We start from the raw sequence: 23962 nt of genomic DNA on the forward strand, positions 1-23962 counted from the left end.
CACATTTAAACTACATTGTTGTAACCACACCCTCCTGAACGTCTTTTTGCAGTAATTACCTGCTGTGTGTACTCGGGTTATGCAGTTTGTAGGCACGACTTACCGTAAGTCATAGTCCTCCAGTAAATATTGATTGATACTTAAAGAGAGCAAAAGGCTGAAACATGGAGAGAGGGAGAGAGGGAGTAAACTGTGTGAAGAGTGTTCAGTTTTGAAATGTCTTTGTGTTGTAGTGAGAGCGCTGAGCTCATCCTGGGAGTGAGATGTTTGCAGTCTGTGGTTTTTCAGCTCATTCTGGACTCATGAGTCACTGAGTGGAAACCTGAAGCTGCGGCAGAAAAAAAAGGCTGTGTCGGTTTCCCTGAGTGCCTCTTACCAAAGCATACATACAGTTTCTTTCTGCGGTGTAAAAGCTCTTTGAGTAGTCAGAAGACTAGAAAATAACTGTACAAGCTCAAATCCATTTAGCATTTACTGACAGCATATAACAAGTGTGTGCTGAATCCTGAATAAGTGTCGAACACAAGAAAGAACGATGAGGACAGCAGTCCAATGTGTTCTTTTATATCTCACACAGACGTTAGCTATCGCCAGCGATCCAGTAACTGATCAGGATCAGAGCGTAAAAAAAAAAAATCATTCATAACATTGTGACTTTTCAAAAAATATCTTTAAGATGTCGTGATGTAAGTCAAAGCACATTCTAAAGACTTTTCTTTTTCTATCATTTATAAAAAGTCTAATGTTATTTCCCCTGTCTCTCTCTCTCTTTATCTCTTACCCATGTCTTCCTCGCCTCATTCTCCCTCCTCCTCCTCCTCCTCCTCCTCCTCCTCCTCCTCCTCCTCCTCCGTTCCAGTCGTGGGATGTATTTTTCAGGAATGCTAACGCCGGTGCTCCTCCGGGTGCAGCGTACCAGTCTCCTCTGGGTCTGGCTTCAGCTCCTCAGCTCTCCTCTCTGGTCGGAGCTCAGCCCAACGTGGAGAAGCTGGTGGAGGATCACCTGGCTGTCCAGTCCCTCATCAGGGCCTACCAGGTAACACAGGCACAAAAACAAGAGTCGAATATCTGCACATAAAGCTTATTAGTTAGTTATCAACGATAAAGAGCTGCAGAGTGTTAGACTAACATTTGGGGAAGTTTGGGAAGACTCTTCCCAAAGACTCTTTGGTTGAACTTGTCCTTTATAAGGGTACATATTATGATCATATTGAAAACTAATGATAGGTTCCCAATACAGGAGGGTTTATTTATCTGAGACGTCCTCGTTGGAGGAATAGAAAAGAAACCAGGAAATAAGACTTCCTTGTTTTCTGGACGTCTCCTAAAACTTTTTGTCTTTTGTCTTCCTCTATGTTGAACTTTTCCTCTTCAGACGTTAAAAATGCCATAAACGGAATATCACTGGGGGGGGGGGGGGGGGGGTTAAAATAGTCAGAACAAGTTAAAAGAGGTAAATACACAAACATCTCTTTTGTGTGTTTATAAGGCACATGACAAACAGTTCGGTGCCGCTGATGTAGAGATAACATTGACATAAATGAAATTTGATCAGCTGCTTTTTTTTTAACAGTGTGACATTAGTTAAGATGTTTTAAAACCTAACTTTGCACTCTTATTATCCTGGAGAAACATGTCTCCTTGATATTGAAAAATACTTTTTTAAATTCTGATAAATATGTTTTGTTTTCTCCTCTGTGTGTCTTGTTATTGAGATGTGTGTGATATTTAACTTGCATTTTCCCCCCACAGAAGTGCAGCTCAGTAGTGACAGCACATCACTAATGAAAAAGTTTGAATGTCTGTTAATTTAATGACTTAGTTATTACAGTTTGATATTCGAGCAATCATGAAATTGAGTTATTATTCTAAGAAGCTGTTGTTGCATGCAGAAACACATTTAATCCATGGTAGAGTTGAATGTTATTCCAGTGAGTGCGAGTTGTTGATGCCTCTCAGAAAGTGAGTAAATCAGGAGGATATAAATTCAAAGTTTCTCAACATGAAAGCAGAATGTTTTATTGGAAATATCTATGATAAGTACATGTTTATTTGGTTCATAGTCGGTGCAACTTGAACGGGGTTGCACTGAAATAACAAAACAACATTCTGTATTTTATAAAACATGACATTACAGAAGCGCAGCATGCTCAGACTTACAAAACATCCTGACATCTCTTTATCTGATGGTGTACGGCGGGATTAACGGAGGTCTTCACAGGTCCAAAGTTGTTTGTCCAGTGTGAAACAGAATGAAAAAGTTTCTGGAACAGGTGCATTAATATGCTGAACATTAGTACACTCTAAAACAAACAGACCCAATAGAGGTAAGAACAGGTAAAGACAGCGTTAATAGAAAGTTTCAGGTTAAAATTAGCTGACTCTTTGTCGCTCGTCGGTGCACAGGCCGTCAGGTCTTGGTGCACGGCTTTTGTAAGGTCAGGATTCCTTTAGGGTTCGTCTTGCACAAGATTATTAATCAGAGCCGGATTTTACCACCAATGTATCCTTGCTTCCAAAACAAGCAAACCCAATGAATAAATCTGCTAAAATCAGTTAAACGTACAGTGAGTAAATTCCACCACCAGGGGGCTCTTAGTCAAAACAATAACAAAGATGATGTCGAGGTGTGCGGGGAATCATGGGAGTGATTCTCTCTACTACTCACCCTCCCCGATGAAAACTAATTCCGAGTTTACAGTAGTCAAGACGACCGGGCGAAACCGACCTGAGGAAGAGAAAATGTTTACAGACAAGTTAATGTATCCGAGTATAATTTACATGACGTTTCTATCACATATAAAGCAACAACTCGGCAGCTTTCAGCAGCAGCTACCACTTCCTTATGTAGCGGTCTTTGACATCCGGTGTTTCCATGGCAACGGTATACATGTTGTGTCTATCATGGTGGCTGACACGACAACACACATCCTGCTACAACTATAAAATGAAGGATTTCTCTGGCTTTGATCACTTTTGAGGTAATATAAGCGTTCAACAAAAATAACAGGTTTAGTCGATTTTTGATAAATTTAGACATCATGGTATAAGAATTGTACATACTGTATCTTTAATGAGTCAGTTGCTTATATTCAGTGTCTCTGTGGTACTGTTCTGCAGGGCTTTAGGATTGCGAGCTGAGCTTACCTCACTTGTTGCCTAAATGGCAGCGACATGACTTTAAACATTAAGAAAGAATTTGTCTGTGAACGTCTTATAACTGCGCTGCCGAATCTGAGTCACTGTCCAAATTAGAGTCAGGTGCCACCGGGTGAGCTGTCAGGAAAAAGTGAACTCTGTCATTGATAGTAGATATGATAAAAACCCACACACGAGAAGTGGCATCACCACCAGTGCATCATTGTTACAGTCAGACTCCTGATCAGACTCATCACATCGTCTGTCCTTAACGTTGACCCGTGAAGACCTCCAGTAACCAGGCCTGCACCTTCACTGCAGGTTGTGTTGTGATAACCAGGTGTGTGTGTGTGTGTGGGTGTGTGTTTAGGTGATGGGGCATCACAATGCTCAGTTGGATCCTCTGGGAATCAGCTGTGTGAATTTTGATGATGCTCCGGTCAATAGCGGCTTCCAGGACGTCGGTGAGACAACAGAGCTGAAAAACAAACTGCTTCCAGTCTGTGGTGTTAATGTTGCTTTTCCCTCCCACCCGCCCCCTCTATCTCTCTCTCTCTCCCTCTCTCCTCCTCTTCCTCTCTTTGGTCGTCTTTTATACTTTTACCCTGGATTTCTGCCTTCTTTCCTCTGTTCTCGTTTTTCTGTCAAACCCTGTTTCTATATGATTCCCTTCTCTCTCTATTCTTCTCCTTTACGTTATCTCTCTTTCTTTTACTTCCTCCAAATTTTCACTCCATCTTGCTTCTCATCCACTCGCCTCTCCACGTCCTCTCGCCTCCCTTATCGGCTGTTTTGTTGCGTCTTGTTTTCTCGTCCTCATTCCTTCTCCTTCGTTTCGTTCGTTCGCTCCTCCTCCTCGTCCAACTCCTCCTCACTTCTTCACCTCCATCCTCCTCCTCCTCCTCTTCTTCCTCCTGTCCCGGGTGGGCTCTGTGCTGTTGTCACCCCCTGTAGATCCGGGGGCACCATGTGGCCCAGTTGGACCCCCTCGGCATCATGGACGCTGACTTGGACTCGTGTGTCCCCACTGACATTATCACCTCCTCCGACAAGCTGGGTGAGGAGTTAAACCCTTAGAGAACAACAACAACGTCTTCTAACTCCCCCTCTGTTCTCCCGTTTCCTCCTGGTCTGCCTCGCAGTCCGGCTACTTCAGAAATTTTAGAATAGTCGGTGGAAATTTGAAGTTTGGGAATGTTTCTGTGACTTGTTCTGAAACCTTGTTGTACAGGAGGCGAACCTCTCGTACAATAAATGTTTCTGGTCGTTTTCGTTTTGCTGTGGGTGTTCAAACTCTCAACTGAACCTGAAACGTTCCTCAAACACTCAAATATTCCTGGCGCTTTCTCATACATAATTAATGTTTCTAAAACTTTATGTAAATCTCAGCTCAATCTTTACATAATCTCCTGGAACCTTCTTCTATATAACAACTATCTCTCTCTTTATTAGACATCCTGTTTAACTTTTAGATTACATAATATCGTTTACTTTCAATTCTTTCTAAAACTTCAGATATTAACCTGGAATCAGGATGAGATACTCTCCCCTTAGTGACTGAAAGCGTCCGCTAATCATCCCTCGAACCTTGATCTCGTTGTTTGATCGGTTTATCGGCAAAGATCTAAATTGGATTCACTTTGCAGAAATAGATTTTGCCCTCAGGTGTTTTGGGATTTAATCTTTTTATACCTGGTGGTAGAGGAACGGCCACGAGGTGTTGACTAAAATAACAAGATTAGCAATTTGTGAAAAGCTTTGAGACACTCATTCATGAAAAATATCAAACATCATCATTTAAGATCTGTTAGCATCTTATGGATCACATCTTTAAATAGAAGATATTATAATTTAAAATCTCTTTTAAAACATTCACCCTCTTTTTCTGTTTTTTTGAGTTCATGTTTTATCTTAAAAAGTAGAGTCGACATTTTCACCAAGACATGTATTTATTAATTTATTGTCTTTGGAAAATACAAGTCGACAAAGCACCGACAGAAACCGAAGTTTGACAAAGTGGGTTAAAGATTGTAGAAATTATCGTAAGCTCCAGGAACAGAGTCTGAGTCGAGACTCTTTCAGATACGTCTCACCTTTGTTTCTGTTTCTGCTCGATGAAACTGTTTTTTCTGTATCAGTTGGTGTCGAGATGTTAATCTGCAGCATCTTCGATTTGACGACAGAGACCTGTGGCTGCAGTTTGAAATGTTTTCAGCAGCGGGTGTGTTTCAGCTTTTGCTTTTTTTGATTGTTTGGCTTTTGCTTTGACTTGTCGGCTCTCAGCTTTGAGCTCCTTGTCTTTGTAGCCTTTTGGCTTTTTCTGTTGGCTGATTTAAATTAGCTAAGTAGCATCACATGTGACAGGAAATTATTGATGTGACTCGTCTACTCATGTCAGGTTACCCCAAATTTTTCACATAGTCGCGGTTTTGCTCCGTCGGATGGCGTGCGCCCTGCCCTGCTGGATCCATTTCTGGACGTGAGCGCTGCCATGATGAACTTAACGCACATCACAGGAGAACTACAAGATCACGCGGGAATAAAGAGAAAAACGTGCAAACAACATGTTGCTTTGTCGTTCATCCGGTGCCCCTTTTAACGTCATGTTGATAAAGTGATGGAAAATACGATCGTGAGTCGGGATATTGTGTTTTGAAATTGACCGAACGCTGTTTTATTCTGTCCAGCTTGATGCGTGCTTGCAACATCGGAAAAAGACTCGCAGCGTATTTGTAACAGAGCGGAGCGTAGTGGCGCTGGTGGCACGCTCCGAGGACGGCCCGTCGCTGTGGAAACACGATTATTGACTAGAGTGGCTCAGCTTTATTTATTGCCGAGTAGAGGAATGTGTGTTGGTGTTTTGGTGCAAAAACAATAAACACAGAATTAGAATAAAAGCAGAAATCTAGTAAACGGCATCATTACTCAAATAAAGCAAATTCGGTCCAAGCAACAATTTCAAAACCAGAAAAAACTGCATTAAAAAAACTACACTTTTTAAACATTCTTACTGATAATGAGATGCAGATTTACTGGACATCACGACACAGAGAGAAACGTTTGAATTTACATTATTTTATCTGATCTTACTTACTGATGTTACCTGATAACCGTGTACTACTTTAAGTTTCTTCTGTGGGTCTGATGTAGTTTCTTATCGGTGCCTGGTCTGTTTCTCTCTTTGAGCTCTCCTGCTTGATTGCCACTAACCGCTACCCGCTTTAGCTCTTCGTAACAGTCTGCTTTAACTGAATAAAAGTGACATCGTCTGAGTTTTTAAGCTTCGTGTTTCAGGGACAGTTTGTGAATCAGTCTGGTTTATGAACAGACTCAAGTTTTTACTGCAAACAGAGGACGTCAGTGGTTGAGTAGAGTGTCCGTGCAGCTCTGGGAATCCTCGCTCTGATGAAGGTGACCTGTGCAGAATGGCTTCCTGTTTTGTGAAACCCTCAGTGTAGGTTGGTTTGTGGGGTTTCTGTTTTCAGGACTTTTGAACCTCAGCATGGTGTTGACTGCATCCCTCTTCTCCACCACTTCCCTTTTTTATCCACACCCTTTTTTACAACAAACGTCTGCACTGATTCTGTGGATTTGTTACCAAATAAAAAGGTGGTGGAGACGTTGAGATGCAGGGGTCACTGTTGTGCTCTGTTTTAGCTGTGGACGGTTGTGGCGCTGGTGTAAAATGGCCGTGGTTGTTTGGTTTAAGCAGGTTGTGGGTCACTAATGTTTCCGAGTGTCTCTCCCTTTGCTGCCCCCTGCTGGCCACCATCCAGACGTTGCTGTGTTCAAGGAGAGGCTGAAAATCCTAACGGTAGGAGGTATGAGAAACACAAATACTGGTGTGACCCTGCACAGTGCTTTGAAGCTAGTTCTTGTCTTTAATAGAGTTTATCACGTGTATTAGTGTGCAGTGACTTTTTCAGGAACTCAGGATATCAGGACGGGAAACACGAGGAAACAGTCCAGCAGACTGCAGAGTTTCTATCTGACATCCTGAGCTCCTGCAGGAGCTGCTGCACTACACGACGGGTTAGAATAAAAGGAATATTTTCTTTGGTTCACTGTCTTTACGTTTATCAAACTTTTGTTCCATGAGTTCATAAATGTTCCCACTTCATGTAGCAACAGTCAGCGCTGCTAAACTATTTTTCCATGACATAAAAATCAAGATAAAACATTAAAATGGGAACAAATATACACATTCAAATCATCTGCTACAAATGCTAACTGTTCCAGTCATACAAATGTGTTGTGTGATTTATGCAGCATTCAGCTATGAGGGAAGCGTGGATCCACTGTTTTATAATTTAATAATGGAAACCAACAAAAAAATGTATAAAATGTCAAAGTTAGGGCTGCTCATGTCACAAATCATAATAGCGATTATTTTGAGCGATATCGAGATCACAATTATTTAACTTGATTACTGACTGATTTTAGATCATCTGCATCACATCAAAATATTGAAACTTACACACCCAGAACAAAAACAGCAATACATGAAAATAGATAAGTAAAAAAATATGAATTTAAAAAAATAATAATTATCCTTTCAATCCCAGTGTTTCCCCTAGGTTTACAGCTTTGGGGGGGTGGGGGGACACACGCCAACACAAACACTCCTTATCTATCGGAAAGGTATCCTTAAACGACTTCTTTCCCTGATTTCCGACTCTATCCACTATCCTAGCTCTACAATAAAGCCAAAAAGCCCAAAAATAATACTTGACCTTCAAGGGGGCCGTTGGGGGGGCGGGCCGCCCCCCTAATATAATGGTAGGGGAAACACTGAATCCTTATAACGCTTTTTCCCAGCTGTCATTGGTTGAGAGGCGGGGTTAACCCTGGACTGGTCACCAGTCAATCACAGGCCCGACATATAGAGACAGAGGCCCCGTCTTGATGTCCACACTCACAAACTCACTGACTCTGATGAGCGTTCCCGCTCAGTCTGTCAGGGCTTAGGGCTGTCCCACTGTCAAATCCTAATGTGTGTGAGGATCTATCGCTGACTTTTTGATCCCTTTATGAATCCCGTCACTAAGCAGGAATTACCCATAGTTCATTGTAACGTGAAACGTATGATTCCCAGGGGAAGCCCGCAAGAATAGACCAGTAGACAAAAGCCATAAAAACTAAAAAAAAAGTAGAGACGGGAAGTCACAAAGTTCTGTCCCATTGGAATTACCCCCACCCGAGTAAACCCGGGTTTAAAGAAACCCCTACATAGATCAGAATTAAAATTAGACCTGTACCAAGAAAATGAACATAACCTGTTCAGGAATAAGAATAGAAAACCAACGTGCAATTTAAAACATGTTCCCCTAAATGATCACCAACATGCAGAAACAAAGAGAGCGACATAATTCAGATCATGAACTCAAAGTTTCCGACTATCCACCTCTCTCTTTCTTTGCTTTATTAAATTACTTCTGTTTCATTTTTTCCTGATTTAGTAGCATCTGCTTCACTCTTCTTCTTTTCCATCCATCACGTCTTATTTGGCAGACAACAGCTGATGTTTCTTCACGCACGCTGTTTTCTCCTCCATAAGACGTCCCGTTTGTTTATTTGTTGACTTCAGACGATGAACCAAAGAGAAATGTTTCTTTAAGACTTCAGTAAAAATAAAACTTTAAAGGTCGTTCTGCTGCTCAAGTGTTGCCTCAGTCCCTCTGATCTCTGAATGTCTGCTGTGTGCTCTGTCCATGTAGTTTAGTTAGCTGTGTTAGCTTTTAGCTGCTGCTAGCACCCTGCTCTGTCCAGTAAACAGTAGAAGAGTTTGAAGAAATCTCTGATGGAGGATTTTTCACACGATTTTTCTGTCAGTGACTTTTTTTAATGGCAGTGGATCAGGGGGAAATTAATTCTCAATTTTTAAAAATATTCCTTTTTGTTTTATTATTGACAGAATTTGTCACTGATAGAAAATGTTTGGCCTGTCTGTAGTTAGCTCTGTTAGCTTATTTAGCTTGAAGCAGAGCTGCTCTGAGTTAGAACTTTTTGTGTGTCTTTAATCTCTCTTTTTTTTTAGTATGAATCTGTTTTCTGCTTTGCTCTCATGTTTTGTGGATTTTCGACAGTTTAAGCCTTTGAAAATCTGCTGCGGCACGTTTTAAAATGAAATACAATTAAAGCCGTTTTCACATCTGCACTCCTGAAAATATCTAGATCATTTCAGGAGGACTGCTCTGGATATTCTCCGGACCTGGCTGTTCACACATGCACCTCACAGCGGGACGATACTGGAGAACAGAAAAGATAATACGCAGTTTATTTATGTGCACAGAGATCGCAGCGGCCGCTTGAAGACAGTCTATGCACCGTGCACAGATTACAGGGAATAAAAGTCAACACCCCCTCCCATTCGCTCGAGGTGAATTCTCCTGATTCTGTCCTGCTTACAGTAGTTTGAAAACCTGTTAGCCCGGATCAGTACCAGGACTTCACAGATGGACACCAACCTGTCAGATGAAGTCCATTTCTAAAATGTTATGCTGAGGTCAGACTACACGCTATAAGCACGATTTTAGCCTGATCTAGCGGACGTAGGGATTCGAAAATCGATCATTTTATCTTGTGTAGTGTGTCATAGTGGACGACCATCAAGGCCACGTCTGGGATGCCGCTCGACCCCCCCGTCAGAAAATCTAGCATGTTTTATTTGTCTTTCTACCTTCCATCTTAAAAAAAAAAGTGTCTCTATGATTTGTGTCTGAACAAACTGAAACAAACCAGATGAAGCCAGATGTGTGAACGCACTGCGAGTATTAAAGTCAGGAGTCTCTGTGTGCTGCTGTCCTCGCGTGCTGAGCATGTGTGTCGAAGGAAAAGATTGAATGAGTCTTCATTTTTTAACATCAAGTTTTGTGACTGTGTGTTTCAGAGTCAGATTGCCCCTCCCATATTAGTGTCGGCTGCAGACAGAGGGGTAAAGATCAGGAGCGTGTTGCTTTGTGTCTCTGAAACTTTAAAAGTCTTGGCTGCCATGTTTTGTAGAGAAGAAGAGTGTCGTCTTAAATGTGTTTCCTCTCCTCTCTCACTACCTCCACGCTCTTTAGACGAGGAGGAGGAGGAGAGGGATGAAGAGGCTGAGCAGACTCTGCTTCTTGATTGGCCAGCTTGGCTGTCACTCGTTGTTTGGTTTGTGGCTGTGTCGTCTCTGTTCACTGCTCAGTTTGTCAGAGGTGATTTTTAACTTGTGTGAGCGCTTTGATTGGCTGAATCAGCCGTCAGTCTGCCTGTCCAGCGCTCTGATTGGCAGGTTGAGTGTGTCCTGCTCATGGAGTCTAACAGGAAACATTTTAAGGTGCTTGTGTTGTTTGATTTAAGAACACAGTAGGACTCTATTTTTTCCGAACACACACAGAAACACGTCTTTCTTCTTTCTCTTTGAATCTGTCCTCTTTATTTCATAACACCTCCTCCCCTAACTGTCCCATAATCCGTTTGAAGTTTCAGAATTATCGATTAAATCCTCATAACCCTCCCAACATGTCACTCATGTTCTCATTTCTGCTGTCATTAACACATCACTGCTCTCTCTGAGGTGAACAGAGCTTTGTTTTTGTGTTTTTTAATAAACATCCTGGAGACTCCCCGTCACCTTTTTCCCTCCAGGTTTGGGACATTTCACCCTCAGTGTCGTCTTCCAGGAGACCCGTGCTGATTTACAGGTGTCAGCCGAGATTAACCAGCCGGGAAGAGGCTCATAAATGTAGACTGATGATGATGAAGATGATGGACTGGGGATGGACTTTTTTTATTCCTTCATATGTCTCAGGGGGATCTTTAATCTCTACAGCGTCTGACACACCTCGTCCTTAAAAACATCAAAGTAAACTTTAAGACTCTTAGCGTCTGAGGCAGATTATCAATGTTATTTAGTGTTAATTCCTTTCACATTGCCAGTATCCACTTTTCCTAAAAAGCTGTCCCTGCAACGGGCTGTAGAGAGGAAATAAATAATCCAGTATTATTACTGAACCTTTTCAGTCGACGTGGTTCTTTGGCTTCTCGCAGCACCGCTCCTCTGAGTGTTAACAAATGGGCGGTGTCTTTAAGGGGGAGGGAGGCATAACTGCACTGTGTTTTACAACATTTATTTTTTTCAACCTCCAGATCTCAAGAGTGATACAATCTGATCGCTTTAATCTGATCAGATAACGTTTGAATATCGAGCTAAGCTGTGACAGCACTCTGTCGAGCTAAAAGAAGCATTTTGGAGGAATGCCATCGTGCAGACGCATCAAGCATGTCACTTAGCCCGGACATCAGATTCAAGAGTAGAAGGGGGAAAAATAAATATATTTTCTTGTGGACTGGAAACATGAGGATGTATAAAATAAATCAAAGTTATGGATTAAACCAGAGTAGCACTCCAACTCTTCACCCCGGGTGGACACTGGCGTTCAGAAATTCAACTTTGAGGAGTCTTGAATAATGTCACCTGTGAAAGAACCAGTCTGCTGTTATTCTCTTTTCTCCGTCTTGTAATCGAAAGTCATAAAAACAAACACAACATGGGAGTCTACAGCGGGTGAGACTCGTCGCTCTGAGCCTGTCGTTTCCCTGCTGCAGACTCTAAAGTCATCTCAGTGTGACATGCTTTGTTTTTAATAAAAGGCTGAAGAATCTCTGAAATCAGCGTCTCTCTCTAACCCATGAAGAGGACACGGAATTTGTTAGGGACTGCTTTCAGCAGCGGAGGGATACTAACAAACACAGTCATTGTTATAAGGTACCTTACCTGTTGATTTAAGAAATATCATCAGACTGAGCTCCGTCATGTCTGTTTTGATGTGTGAAGCTTCTGATTGGTTCAGATGAATGACACTAACGATGTCTCTTCTTACTTTTACTTTTCTTTTTTTAACTCGACTGAACCCCTGAACTTCTCCTCACTCCATCCTGCTGCTGCGACACAAACACTCCTCCATCAACAAACTAAAACTGTTTCTGCTGCTGTCGCTTCTCTCTGCTCTCTTCTCTCTCCTTCTGTTCATCTGTCTGCATGTCTGTTGTGCGTCTGTGCTTTAATAACATGTCTGGCTGTTACATATTTGTCTCCATGTTATTCATTTAATATTCATTGATTTATTCATGCACTCATTACTAACCTTTGTATGCATGTTCTCATTTGTCCACGGCCTGTCTGTCCATCTCTTTGTTTTCCACTCCCTCTGTCCTGCAACCTTTTCTCACCTCCTTCCCTCTTTTCTCCCCCTTCCTCCTCCTCCTCCTCCTCCTTTTCCTGCTCTCCTGCGCTGTGGTGCATCATGGGACATGTAGGCTTCTACGGTCTGGATGAGTCGGACCTTGATAAGGTGTTCCGGCTGCCCACCACCACCTTCATCGGCGGCTCAGAGAGCGCCCTGCCGCTGAAGGAGATCATCCGCCGATTGGAGGTAAGTGAACAATAAGTAGAAATCAGGAAGTGTTCCACAGCAATAGAGACATGGTTGGTTTCTGTGTCTCTTAGGTATTTAATAAAACTGTGTGGCTCTGAAACTATTCATTCTCACAGTTTAAACTTCAAATAAAAGTGAATATTGATGAGTTTAAGCATCTGAGGTGTTGACAGAGATATCCAGGGGTTAACTGTTTTGAACTACTTTGTGTGTTCATCTGTGCAAACACAAAATACTTTGAGGGCTGGCAGGAGAAACTCACACATGCAGCTCACCCTGAAAACTTCAGATTTTCAGGAGTTTTTTTGCAAATGTGAACAAAGCTTTTGTCTGAATAATTCAAAAAACAAATATACATGTTAAAGTCATACACCTGTCCTGCGCTGCTCCTGACACTCACCTGTGTGGTATCTGCTGCTCAGATGGCGTACTGTCAGCACATCGGCGTGGAGTTCATGTTCATCAACGACCTGGAGCAGTGTCAGTGGATCAGACAGAAGTTTGAGACTCCAGGAGTGATGCAGTTCACTCTGGAGGAGAAGAGGACGCTGCTGGCCCGCATGGTCCGCTCCACCAGGTAACCTCACCACACTATCAACACCACAACATCCCTTCCATCTCCACCAAAACTTGCATCCAACCTCCGTTCTCCTCAATCAAGCAGCTGTGGTGTATATTTAATGTTTTCTTAGAAAAGTCCGCTGGGTTTAGGGGACGCTGGATGTGTAATGAACCTTTGCCATTGTGCAGTATTAGTTGCAACACATTATTGTTTATATTGTGTGTGTTTGCAGGTTTGAGGAGTTCCTGCAGAAGAAGTGGTCTGCAGAGAAACGTTTCGGTCTGGAGGGCTGCGAGTCTCTGATCCCTGCTCTGAAGACCATCATCGATAAATCCTCTGAGAACGGCGTGGAGAACGTCATCATGGGCATGCCTCACAGGTAAAACAACAATTACAATAATGCCCGTTATTTGCAGAGCTTTTCAGTTACAGCGTGCTTCACGTCGGCCTCACTCTCTTCTCTTCAAAGGGGTCGTCTGAATGTTTTGGCCAACGTGATCCGTAAAGAACTGGAGCAGATTTTCTGTCAGTTCGACTCCAAACTGGAAGCTGCTGACGAGGTATTAACGCTGCTTTAAGAACCATAAATACTGTCCACATCTCCACGTCTCCTCCTCACTCTGACCTCTGTGTTGTTCCACCTCCTCCTCCTCAGGGCTCTGGTGATGTGAAATACCATCTGGGAATGTACCATCGTCGTATCAACCGTGTGACAGACAGAAACATCACCCTGTCTCTGATGGCGAACCCGTCTCACCTGGAGGCCGTGGATCCCGTGGTGCAAGGAAAGACCAAGGCTGAGCAGTTTTACTGCGGAGACAACGACGGCAACCGGGTGAGACTCAGAGAGAGGAAGGAGCGGACAGACAAATTATTTAAATAAATAAGAAAACAAAGTCTTCCCTAAAAGTTCCACATTGTTAGAAAGCTGCGGTTCCTGTGATTCTGACAGTCAACCATTTCAAGATCCAAACACCACAGCAGCCACAATCTATGTGGCTGTCAGACCTCCGACAAACAAACCGCAATCTTAACTGTCACTCTCCCAATCATAATATTCCAACTAAACCAGTCCTGCTGCTTTAAAAAAGGTCACCACGATCCAAATCCAGAGAACGATTTAACCCAAACGCAACATCCATAAAGATCCACAGATTGATTTAAATTAGCCTTTGAGGGTTATAGGAGTCTGAATATTTTTGACAAAGGTTCTTAGAAAGTGCTAAAAAAAATAATATCTTGAGCTTTCTTGTTAAAAGCCTTTAAACCTGGTCTCCATATCCCTGCCAACAAACATGCTGATGCAGCTTCATGTGTTGTAAGAAAGGCAGAATTAAATGTCTCATTTTGGATTTCTTCAACTTCAAATTATTCAAATTTATTTGAATAAACTATAAAAAAAACAATGTTCCTCATCTGTCCCATCAGTAACACACCTACAACAACACAGGCTCCAAGAACAGGCCTATACTCAAACAACTGTGTAAAATATGTCAGATGAAACCAAACATCAAGTAATGAGTGCAGGCTGTAGCTTCACTCTCTCTTCTTGTTTAAAATCATGTAGAAGTGTTTTTTGTTTCTGAAGCAGGTGTGTGTCTCTGTGTGTTCAGGTGATGTCCGTCCTGCTCCATGGAGACGCAGCGTTTGCCGGTCAGGGCATCGTCTACGAAACCTTCCATCTGTCTGACCTGCCGTCATACACCACACACGGCACCGTGCACGTCGTCGTCAACAACCAGGTAACACACACACACAGATACACACAGAGATGAACACACAACAGACCGCTGACATTTGATGTCGTGTCTCCAGATCGGGTTCACCACAGACCCTCGTGTGGCTCGCTCGTCTCCGTATCCGACTGACGTCGCTCGAGTCGTCAACGCTCCCATCTTCCACGTCAACGCAGACGACCCCGAGGCTGTCATCTACGTCTGCAAGGTCGCCGCCGAGTGGAGGGCCACGTTCCACAAAGACGTGGTGGTCGACCTGGTCAGTGTGCACACAAACGCAACATGTGAGCATGAGCAGCGTTCCTCTTAGAGATACAGCAGAATGTATTTTAACCTGAGGGTGTGTGTTCTCAGGTGTGTTACCGTCGTATGGGTCACAACGAGATGGATGAGCCGATGTTCACTCAGCCGCTGATGTACAAACAGATCAAGAAGCAGAAGCCGGTTCTGCAGAAATACGCAGAGAAGCTGATCGCAGAGGGAGCCGTCAGCAGGCAGGAGTACGAGGTAAAAACAAACAAACATGACCGCGTTACTTTGTTCTCGTGTTTCCTGCATGTCCAAGGATGACGTCTGACGAGTGTCAAAGTCCGAGCAGGAAGTTTTTGTTTTTAGCTCGTGGTACTGCAGGTGGATCAAAGTGACATTGATCTGGATGTACTTCAGTGTTGGTGTCATTCATGATTAAAAGTATTAGATCAAAAGACGTCTTCCTCTTTAGTACTGCATTAATACTGTAAAATGTGCAGAGAGAAATTCCCCCACCAGCCTTGACGTCATCTTTTCTGTTTTTGTTTTTGATTGAGAAGTCTGACTCTCTCTTCTGGTTATTGTGTTTGTAGGAGGAGATCGCCAAATACGATAAGATCTGTGAGGAGGCGCATGCTCGCTCCAAAGACGAGAAAATCCTCCACATCAAGCACTGGCTGGACTCCCCATGGCCCGGTGAGTGTGAGACAAGAGATCAGTGAGACTCAGAATCACTATTTCAGGACAATGATGAATTATATACGATATATATTTGGTTGGATTGTTCTTAAAAACAGACAACAAACTAGAAAATGTCTCATACTAACATATCAGACACAGAGTGAGAAAATAAGACAAGTGAAGGAAACAGATGTTAGGGCGTTTTCACATTAGGCACCGTGCCCGAGCTCAATTGCTCCCCCCTCCCCTCCCGGTCTGTGTTCACATTAGTAACATTGTTCTGTACCCGAGTACACTTGCGTATATACACAGTCTGATACAGCAGGTGGCAGTATGCACACAGCTGGTTTGCAAATCAGGATGAACTCACAGGCTGAGTCCATCCTGCTAACTGTGGATGTTTTTGTTATTCATGAGACGCCAATAACGACCCTCTCCCTACTTCCACATCTACCGTGCAGCTCAGAGGATTAAACAGGGTCCGTGCTGCACAGATGAAGCGACAGGAGACGTTTAGAATTACGTCAAACAGCGGTCCACTTCCTTGTTTGAGCACGGTTGTGTTCACGTCAAACAGCGGACCGTACTCGTGTACACATGAATCATGAACTTGACATGTTGTTGTTTTGTTGTCGTCTTCAGGTTTTTTCACTCTGGACGGTCAGCCCAAGTCCATGAGCTGCCCCTCCACCGGTCTGACTGAAGAGAGCCTGAACCACATCGGACAGGTGGCCTCGTCTGTACCTGTGGAGGACTTCACCATCCACGGAGGTTTGACACATTCATCATACCTCTAATGTCTCATTTATTTATTTGACTTCAGACAAAGACGGTGAATCATAATTTAAAGTCAATGTTTTCTCCTGACACATTATAAACAACTTGTTCTTTTCATTGGTAAATAAACTGCTTAAGACTACAGGCCTGACAGATGTATTTGTGTTTTTGTTTTCAGGTCTGAGTCGTATCCTGAAGGGTCGGGCTGAGATGGTTCGTAACCGGACCGTTGACTGGGCTCTGGGAGAGTACATGGCCTTCGGGTCTCTGCTGAAGGAGGGAACTCACATCAGGCTGTCGGGACAGGACGTGGAGCGAGGAACGTTCAGGTACATGACTCAGGAAGTTAGCGATGAAGACCTCGGTATTCCTTGTGTTCACTGCCTGCTTTGGGAGCCGATTCCTTCACTCGTGGATCCTCTTCATGGAAACACACTCGCTCCTCTTCCAGTTCAACAGCTGGACTTTTTACTGAGATTTGTATCAGCTGTTGTTTTACTTTGGGTTCTCTCCTCTATTATTCCGCAACTAAACTATCCTTGTAGAAAGAAACTGTGTTTGCTACGATCATCCATACACCATTAATACCTGACAGTGGCATTTATCGATGTAACAGGATTACAATGTTTCTCAGATCCGAGCGTCACAAAAAGGATAACACATGTAAAAACAAACGCTTAGGTTGTTGACACGTTTGCTCTAAACTACCTTTGTTTCTCGCAGACTTTAACGCCTCTCGGTTAATTTCATCTGTGAGAAAAAGAAGATTGAATCAAACTAAAGCTGAGGGTTGTAGAGTGTACCCGCAGTCTGACTCTTGTTTGTCCTCTTTCAGCCACCGTCATCACGTCCTCCACGATCAGAATGTGGACAAGAGGATCTGTATCCCCATGAACCACATCGCTCCTGACCAGGCGCCGTACACCGTCTGCAACAGCTCTCTGTCCGAGTACGGATGCCTCGGTCAGTCCCAACACTCCTGCCGATGCTCGTTTATGAATCAGTTTATTCAGTGTTATTGTCGTATTCATTGTTTATTATCTGCAGGTTTTGAGTTGGGTTTTGCGATGGCGAGTCCGAACGCTCTGGTCCTGTGGGAGGCTCAGTTTGGAGACTTCCACAACACGGCTCAGTGCATCATCGACCAGTTCATCTGCCCCGGTCAGGCCAAGTGGGTCCGCCAGAACGGCATCGTGCTGCTGCTGCCGCACGGCATGGAGGGCATGGTGAGGAGCATGCAAACACACACAAATACAGAGCTGTGTCAGGCCTGTCAGCATTCATCTTAATGCTTTAAACTTCTTACAAGGGTTCGAGATGTAAAAACAACAGTTGTAAAAATGGCCTCATCCTATGCATCTTCTTCATGAGATAGTTGGATGTGCGATAGCGCTGCACAATTCTTGCTAAAATGTGAATCCCAATTTTCCTCATAGATTTGAGATCACCATTCTCTCACAATGTATATATATTTTTTTTCAACTAAATGAAAGCTGCGGCTCTAACTTCAGCCCCATAAAGTGTCTGCCTCCTTCCTGCTCGTCCACACGTGCCACTGCCTGCTCCATGAGTGGTTACTATAGTAATGGTGGCTGACAGTTGAGTGCCATAAATGAGGAAGAGTAATGAGAGAGATGATAGAGTAGTATGGCCCCATCATAGGTGGGAAAAGCTGCTGTATATGCAGCTCGTCCTGAACGCATTGGGAAGTGAATCATTTAGAAATGAAATTGCATTTATGTGTGAATCGAGATTGTTTTTTCTTGTATTGTATTGTTTTTTACGATCATGCATGCAGCACCTAATGTGCAAACTCCTCCAAAAACAACAAAGTTATAAAACAGGGATTTGTTTTTAAAAAGTCTCTGATAAAGTCCTCTAGTGTGGCTGCACATTTCTTTATAATCAAAGGGTTTTTACACAATCAGAGTTGAACAGAACGTGTTTTGAGTAGTGATCCGAACAGTCACACCATCCGTCTGACACACAGGTGAACTGCAGAATAACTGTCTGTTTGTGTCTGTTTGTCTGCAGGGCCCAGAACATTCTTCAGCTCGTCCAGAGAGATTCCTCCAGATGTGCAACGACGACCCCGACGTCATGCCGGTAACACACACGCACACCAAACACACATTAAGTGCAGTGGAAGCTACATGGCCGTTATGATAAACACCTTTTTTTACCCTTCAGAAGTCAAATTAATTCAGATTTTGTTTGTTTTGTTTTGTGTGATTGATTTCTTGTTTTCAAAAGTGATTTAATGTCTCTCTCTCTCTCTCTCTCTCTCTCTCTCTCTCTCTCTCAGGCCCTCACTGATGACTTTGCGGTCCGTCAGCTCTACGACTGTAACTGGATCGTGGTGAACTGTGCTTCCCCTGGAAACTACTTCCACGTCCTCAGACGACAGATCCTCCTGCCGTTCAGGAAGCCTGTGAGACACACACACACACTTACACAAAACTCATACACACACCGGTACATGTTCAGATAATGTGTCGTTGGACTGTTGAATTTAATTCATGGAATGAGATATGATGAGATATTTATTTAAACAGACCTCGGTCATGTTCAGGCTTTCACTCGATGCGTCACAGACCTCTATGTTTCAAAAATGTAATCTTCTCTGATGTGTGCTCTGACAATCACAGGCTATAAATAAAACCTGAACATGAACAAACTTTACCTAAACATATTAGTTTATTATCTGATTAATCAACACAGGTTTTTCTCTTTTGTAAAGTTTGTGTTTGGATCCATTTTAAATTCTAACGTTCCCGTTTGTCCCTCCAGCTGATCGTCTTCACCCCCAAATCTCTGCTGCGTCACCCCGAGGCCAGATCCAGCTTTGACGAGATGCTGCCTGGTACGTCTTCTACACTTCTGATCATTAAAAGCAGAATTTCATAAAGAAGAGGTTTAATATCTTCATCCTCCTCCCTGCAGGAACTCACTTCCAGAGGTTGATCCCTGAAGGAGGCGTTGCTGCCCAGCGTCCAGAGGAGGTGAAGAGGCTGATTTTCTGCACAGGGAAGGTTTACTACGAGCTGACCAAAGAGAGGAAGAACAGAGGCATGGCGGACACTGTGGCCATCGCACGCGTGGAGCAGGTACACACACACACACACACACACACACCAGCTATATACAGTATTTTGACTGATCCGTCTTCAAGCCTTGTCATTATTGGCTGATATTAAACAGCTTCACAAATATTGGATAACCTCAAGGCGTTGTTCACTCCTAACCACGACTTTGAAGATGGGTTGCGAGACAGTGAAGAGTGTGTGTGAGAAATGAATCGAGCTGTGTGCAACAGAATGAACAGCAGGGCAACCTCAGGGAGACAAAGCTAAATGTTGTCTGCACGTTTTCTCTTAATTCCTGTGATCTTGTAGTTCTGATGTGTGTTCAGCTGCTCATGGCTCCAGAAACAAAGCCAGTGGGGCAGAGCGTTCACTGTCCGACAGAGCTAAAAATGTGGCACTGGTGGAACTCAGTGTGCACGGACTATGTGGAAAGTAGCAGTGACTCTCGAGATGCTGAACAGGCAACTTTCTCCTAATTATTTATTTTTATGGGTGATTTATAAAGTTGTACCCATCTGAATTCAGTTCACTTGCATACAAATAAATAAACCCATCTCACACCAGAAGTCGTCCCTGCAACGGCCGGTAGACTTTAGCAGAATCATATTTGCACAGAATCCAGTAAATAACATTACTGTGGCTTGTCAATTGGACTCTGGTTTCACCCCCTGCCTCTGCTCCTCCACATATGGACGTAGTCTACGAGGGGGAGTCTTAACATCAATGTGTTTTACAACAGTGCAGTTACACTCAGAGACCTTCAGGGGGCACCAAAGTGAATTGTTGCATTACGTTGCTTTAAAGGTTTTATTGGCAGAACAGTTTCTGCCAAAGCTTCAAAGTGCAAGTTGATCATTGTATGAATAATAAAATAAAAAATCTGAGATTTTAAAAACAGAGCATTATAATTTAAAGGACTAGATATTGATATTAACTGATGACTTTTCCTCTCTCTCCAGCTGTCTCCGTTCCCCTTCGATCAGGTGAAGGCGGAGTCTGAGCGTTTCCACAACGCCGACCTGGTGTGGTGTCAGGAGGAGCACAAGAACCAGGGTTACTATGACTACGTGAAGCCCCGCATCAGGACCACCATCCAGAGAGCCAAACCTGTGTGGTAAGAGTCTGATCGGTCACATGACTTAAAGTCTAACATTAGGCCGTGCCGCTTCATGACTGTGTGTGTGTGTGTGTGTTCAGGTACGCTGGCAGGGGGCCGGCGGCAGCTCCGGCTACAGGAAACAAAAACACTCACCTGATGGAGCTGCGACGTTTGCTGGACAACGCCTTCGGCCTCGACGCATTCAAAGATCAAGAGTAAAGCCGCGACTTCTGACCCCTGACCTGCAACATCTGGATCAAACTCTCACCTGTCTGACCTTTGACCCCAACTCTACCGGATTCAGTTGTGACACGCACACTGCATCGACACACGCACAAAAACAAACATTATATCTCATGGTAGGGTTTGCAAACATTACATGATCTTAAACTGCACAATCTGCAAATACTCCACAGAGACGTCAGCCTCTTTAGTACACAGTGCATCCAAACTACAAACAGATTATCAACAAGTCTGCGTTTATTTAATGTATTCCAATCAGGTTATTTATAAATCTGCTTTTATTTCAGCAGATTTTAAACTAGAAAAAATAAGATTTTCTGACAAAACAATGTGCTGTTGGCAAATAAATGTACGCTCTACGTTATAAACAGCAGACTCAAACCTTCTTTTGTTGTTTCTCTTAACTTAAGTGCAGTTCTCTGTGCACTCTGAATTCTGTCAAATGTAAAGGTTCAAACTGAAGAGGTTTGTCTGATTTAAATATTGACAGTTTCCTCATTTTGACTCATTTTCTACACGTTCTGTCACCAGATGAATGAACCAGAGAACGTCAGAGAACACGCAGATGTTCTTTTACCAGCAGTCAGATTCAGAAATTAAGTTTATTCTGTTTCTGCAGAAACTAATCCGCCTCCCTGCATCATTAAACACGGCCTCTTGTGCGTGATGATGTTGGGGAAACGTTTGTTTGTGATCGGCTGTTCACGTACTTTAGGCCTTGTGATAGTTTGTGGTCAGGCTGACGTTTGGACACGTACGGTTAACGCAGAACACACCATGTACTATAAGTGCATACTGATGTTTGAAGTTAAAATTCACTGTGTACTATTGAACTACAAAAATACTCTGAGTTAAGCATCAGTGCGGTTTGTCTCGGTAGCTCAGCGCCAGGCTCAACTCCACTGCAGTAACTTTCCGAGCATCGAGTTTTCTCTTGAGGTTTTTTAATGTTCATCAGCGTCTGAGTGTCGCTGTGAAAGAATAGACAGTTAATTGAAAATAAATCATCAAATCTGATATGTGAGAGTACTCTTGTTGCTCTGGAAATCACTGTCATTGTATCAATAGAGAAATGTGTGTATTTAAGGCGTGAAGACTCAAGCTCTTTCAGCTGCTTTCGGACTTAATTGCTGATTTAAAAATTGTCCGGATTTAGATGTTGTTGTGTTTTTTGAGATTTCAGACGTACTGCATGATCAGAAAGGTTTGAAAACAACTGCAGCTAGACAAGAAAATCCCCTGAATTTACTCTGACTATATTCAGCGACATTTTTAATGAAGTTTGGTCTGATTCATGAATTCTAGATTTCAGTAGGGAACGGTTTTTTAAAAGCTCTGTGCTGCAGACGTGACTCAGTCTGTGGTGAAAATGTTGTGATGAGGCAACGAGCGAGAAACAGCAGAGACATTAGAGGCGACGTCTGAGCCGATGTTGCTAAAGAATAGTTTCAATCCATTGATGGAGCGGAGCCTGATACTTAAGGTTGGAAACACACACACATTCCTCCGTCCACACACACATCTACGTATCAGCAGGTCAGCAGTTCAGTCTACACACACACACACACGCAGGATCATTACTCGATAATCATCTTCTTCACCTGAAACGTTGCAGGAGATCTTTTGTTTTTATTTTTGAATAAACGGCTCGTTAGCATCGTTAGCACGCCCCGTGAAAAGCGAATGGGAGCTGGGCTATCTGTGGGAAAAGTGGGTGTCATAACTTGAGGATTGGATTCAGTACAGCAGGTGGAGGGTTTTCTGCCTTCCAGCAGGTGTGTAAGCTCGTTAAGGTAAAGTCTGTAATTAGTCACCACGGCAACGCTTAACTAGCACACTGAGATTTTGTTGTTTTTCTTTGTTTCGAAGGGATATTTTGGGAGTAAAAATGGCCGCGTTTTGCGCTATCAGGCGTCCCTACATGAACCAAATGCACTGCTGATTATAATTTAACCCCCCGGCTTCTGCCTCTCTTCTTCTCTTCTCTCTTACTCTCTCTCTCTCTCTGGAGCATTTACCCCGTGCCAAAATGGATCGGAGCGTCTCGTGTTTTTATTATTTGACTCGCAGCTGAATGAACTCTGTCAGCAGGAAACAAAATCTCCTGGTTTGAAAAAAATAGTAAAAACAAAACGACAACAGAAGATTTGAAAATAAATCGGCTGCAGGTGGCGTTCTGGGCTTCTGTGAGACAAAGAAAATGATTTATTTATTTTCATAATAGGGGATTGTAATTCTCTTCATTACTTTGCTTCATTCAATAAAGAATCCTGTATGTACTGAAGAGCAGCTGCTTCTGTGTCTGTGTGTGGAAGAGAAATTTAAACCTGGCTCATATTTAGATGGATGGATATTTTATAGATCTTTTTGTTCAGGTAATAATCTTTTTCTAAACTACTATCAGCTGGTTAATGACTCTTTAGTTTAGAGCAATCAAATTCCTCTTATTAAAAACACTAACTTAACATGTTGATGTACCGCTGCTCCAACCAGTGAGCTTGTGTAAATGTTTGACTTTGGAGTCTCAAATATTTAGTCACAGTTAAACACAATAACACAAAATAAATAAAAGATTCAGGCTGCTAAAGACCTTAAGTTCGGGTGTTCTGCAAGGTCACGGGAGTCCAGTGAGTTTGAAGAGAGCGACGTACGAGTTGTAACCCGTTCAAAATAAAGCAAAGATGTAATGTCAGAAACTTTCAAGAACAATCTGAGCCTGAACAATATATGTTTTGCGTACAAGCATCGATCAGAACAATTTGCCCCTTGAGGATTATGTTGAAACCTTTACAGGCTGGTTGAAGCAATCCAAGTCTGATTTTATTAGAAAAAGTAACTTCATATTTAAAGGTGACATTATCCTCATTTTCAACCAGTTTAAATAAGTCTCAGAGCTCCTCAAAACATGTGTGTGAAGTCTCTTGTTCTAAATCCACTCTGATCCTGTATTTGATAATGCCTATAAACCCCTCTATTTC

General features: G+C 42.9%; 1 protein-coding gene across 4 annotated transcripts in view; it reads left to right on the forward strand.

Moving 5' to 3' along the window:
• ogdha (oxoglutarate dehydrogenase a) overlaps positions 1 to 23268 on the forward strand; it is a 32428-nt gene extending 9160 nt beyond the window's left edge. The window contains exons 3-25 of one of the 4 annotated variants that reach the window (XM_061039103.1): positions 860 to 1036; positions 4093 to 4195; positions 6915 to 6959; positions 10028 to 10072; positions 12433 to 12548; positions 12974 to 13128; positions 13346 to 13492; positions 13583 to 13673; positions 13769 to 13948; positions 14727 to 14855; positions 14929 to 15108; positions 15204 to 15356; positions 15692 to 15794; positions 16422 to 16550; positions 16735 to 16885; positions 17392 to 17519; positions 17604 to 17782; positions 18591 to 18662; positions 18862 to 18987; positions 19347 to 19419; positions 19500 to 19663; positions 20602 to 20756; positions 20840 to 23268. In XM_061039103.1, coding sequence (XP_060895086.1) covers positions 860 to 1036; positions 4093 to 4195; positions 6915 to 6959; positions 10028 to 10072; positions 12433 to 12548; positions 12974 to 13128; positions 13346 to 13492; positions 13583 to 13673; positions 13769 to 13948; positions 14727 to 14855; positions 14929 to 15108; positions 15204 to 15356; positions 15692 to 15794; positions 16422 to 16550; positions 16735 to 16885; positions 17392 to 17519; positions 17604 to 17782; positions 18591 to 18662; positions 18862 to 18987; positions 19347 to 19419; positions 19500 to 19663; positions 20602 to 20756; positions 20840 to 20960 — 2922 coding nt within the window. In that variant the 3' untranslated portion in view covers positions 20961 to 23268. Of the gene's footprint in view, positions 1 to 859; positions 1037 to 3508; positions 3603 to 4092; positions 4196 to 6914; positions 6960 to 10027; positions 10073 to 12432; positions 12549 to 12973; positions 13129 to 13345; positions 13493 to 13582; positions 13674 to 13768; positions 13949 to 14726; positions 14856 to 14928; positions 15109 to 15203; positions 15357 to 15691; positions 15795 to 16421; positions 16551 to 16734; positions 16886 to 17391; positions 17520 to 17603; positions 17783 to 18590; positions 18663 to 18861; positions 18988 to 19346; positions 19420 to 19499; positions 19664 to 20601; positions 20757 to 20839 lie in introns of all 4 variants that reach the window. The other 3 variants (XM_061039104.1, XM_061039107.1, XM_061039106.1) reach the window with 3 other exon arrangements.
• The last annotated feature ends 694 nt before the right edge of the window (positions 23269 to 23962 follow it).

Source organism: Labrus mixtus, chromosome 5, assembly GCF_963584025.1.
Source record: "Labrus mixtus chromosome 5, fLabMix1.1, whole genome shotgun sequence".
In the NCBI taxonomy this organism is placed as follows: domain Eukaryota; kingdom Metazoa; phylum Chordata; class Actinopteri; order Labriformes; family Labridae; genus Labrus; species Labrus mixtus.